The following is a 2,494-nucleotide window of genomic DNA, read 5'->3' as shown; positions in this document are numbered from 1 at the left end:
TATGAGAATAAAGTCGTAAAATTACGAGAATAAAGTCGTAAAATTATGAGAATAAAGTCGTAAAATTACGAGAATAAAGTCGTAAAATTAGGAGAATAAAGTCGTAAAATTACGAGAATAAAGTCGTAAAATTACGAGAATAAAGTCATAACATTACGAGCATAAAATTGCAAAATTACGACAATAAAGTCGTAACATTACGAGAATAAAGTCCTAAAATTACGCGTATAAAGTCCTAAAATTACGATAATAAAGTCATAATATTACGAGCATAAAATCATAAAATTACAACAATTAAGTCGTAACATTACGAGAATAAAGTTATAAAATTACGAGAATATAGTTGCAACAAGAATAGTCATGAAATTATGAGAATAAAGTCATAACAGTACGAGAATAAAGTTATTAAATTACGAGTATAAAGTCATAAGATTACGAGATTAAAGTCATAAAATTATGAGAATATAGTTGCAACGAGAATAAAGTCATAAAATTACGAGAATAAAGTCGTAAAATTATGAGAATATAATTGCAACGAGAATAAAGTCATAAAATTAGGAGAATAAAGTCCTAAAATTATGAGAAACAAGTTGTATTTTATGACAACTCTAACAAGAAGCAATTTCTTCCCTAAAATGAGGAATGTTGAGCATCACGTGAAGTTATGATAAAGTAAAAAACAAGTAAAAATGAAAATATAGGACTAATTTTACAGCAGAATATACTAAAGTATATCCATGTCTATTGAAGGGGAGGAACAGTGGTGGATCTAGACCAAATGTACGAGGGGGCCACGAGGGGGCCAGCATGTTTTCATGGGGGCCCAGAAAAGCATGAAATAAAAAACAGGGCAAGGGATTCAAATATATAAAGAGAGCTGCATGAAGTGAAATGTCTTTTCAATGAGGTTCAATAAAAATTCTATTTCTTATGAAGTCGATATACATTTATAATTTAGGAATTTTACATAATTTTGACTTCATTTAAGTTAAAAAATACCGTTTTCTATAAAAACTGTTAAATTCATCGGTAAAAATTAAAGCTTTTTTTTGTTTGTTGTGAAAAAAAAAATACATTTAGCAGATGAAAACTGGGATCCTATCTCAATACCACTGAAGCTATCGCCTTATTGTTTCTGAATAATTAGTAAAACAGAATTTGTAAAGAGAAAAAATGAAATAGATCATATCAGTAACCATGTCTGTTCCAGCGCAGATCATCATTAGAATTTCTTTTAAGAATTATGTCTTCAGTAAAGGGGCCATAACATGAGCCACAGGGGCACTGGCCCCCCGTTGGCCCCTGTCTAGAACCGGCCATGGTGAGAAATGACAATGATGGCGAGGTGCACTGTATGCTGAAGTCCCATGAAAAACAGAAAGCACAACCGATGTTCAAGGCTACAAGATTGAAAATATTAAAAATAAAAGACCAATACTGCTCTGTGTTTAAGAAATTACTGTTAGTTAATAAACAGTTGTTGAAAATTAGCTTAGCGGTATTAATAACCTCAGCTTATAGATTTAGAGGTTTAGCTGCCTCCGAAGGTGGAATATTTTCTGAGTTATCTGTCTTTATTATTTGAAAAATTATATTAAAATCAAATTATTAGCGTAAACTCAGCTGTAAAAACGGAAACATTTAGCAATAAAGTTTCGGCTAGCTTACCTGTTAGCTCCGGTTACGATAACAACTTTCTCCATGTCTGAGTGAATTTGGAGATAAAAGAGAGAAAAAATGGGGGGAAGCTCCTAAAGTTTGTGTTTATTCACTGTGTGAGCAGCTGGACAGCCCATCGTCCGATTCCTCACAGAGGATATGCAGCAGTATAAACCGTGGTATGATTGGATGTCAACAGAAAGCTAGCCAATCAGCTACCGCTACGGCAAGTCCAAAAGTCCAAAACAGTCAGAGGGCGCGGATTCATTTAAAGGGAACCTGTTCCAAAAAAAAAAATCAACTTTCATTGAAACCTGCTACGATCTCAACTCAGAAGGAAAAATATATACGGTATATATTTTGCTAATAGTTTAATTTCTTTTTTTTTATTATTTCTAAAATACATGCAGCAACTTAGCTATATACAGTATTTGGATTCTTACAGCAGTAAAAAAACAAGAACAAACATGTTTGTAAAACATTTCAGAATACAACATCATCCTGTCATGTCATCTGACTGCTTAAAATTAACTCAACATAAAACACAAATATTAAATAACCTGTTAAAAAAAAATAACAAAAAAATTCTCACATTGTATCCACAATCTACATCGTATTTCATTGGGATGTTATGTGATTATCCATCACAAATTAAAACAACAATGTAAAAAGGAAGGAAAATAAAATTTTTCTAACCGAAAGAGGGGCCATTTAAAAAATATCAAAAGGCATATAAGAGGAAGAAAAGGCTTTATTGCTGTTGTAGCCTACAGGAAACAACAAAATATCGCTCATCTATCGCAGAATCTCTTCTTAGCTTACGCTCTTGGGATCC

General features: G+C 32.2%; 1 protein-coding gene across 1 annotated transcript in view; it reads right to left on the bottom strand.

Moving 5' to 3' along the window:
* Positions 1-1,915, bottom strand: part of LOC107082613 (3-keto-steroid reductase-like) — a 14,598-nt gene extending 12,683 nt beyond the window's left edge. Inside the window, exon 1 of the mRNA XM_015371383.1 lies at positions 1,669-1,915. Coding sequence (XP_015226869.1) covers positions 1,669-1,703 — 35 coding nt within the window. The 5' untranslated portion in view covers positions 1,704-1,915. The remainder of the gene's footprint in view (positions 1-1,668) is intronic.
* Positions 1,916-2,494: the final 579 nt, after the last annotated feature.

Source organism: Cyprinodon variegatus, unplaced genomic scaffold (assembly GCF_000732505.1).
Source record: "Cyprinodon variegatus isolate N-32 unplaced genomic scaffold, C_variegatus-1.0 Scaffold57, whole genome shotgun sequence".
Lineage (NCBI taxonomy): Eukaryota > Metazoa > Chordata > Actinopteri > Cyprinodontiformes > Cyprinodontidae > Cyprinodon > Cyprinodon variegatus.
This window is presented reverse-complemented; position numbering and strand designations above follow the sequence as displayed.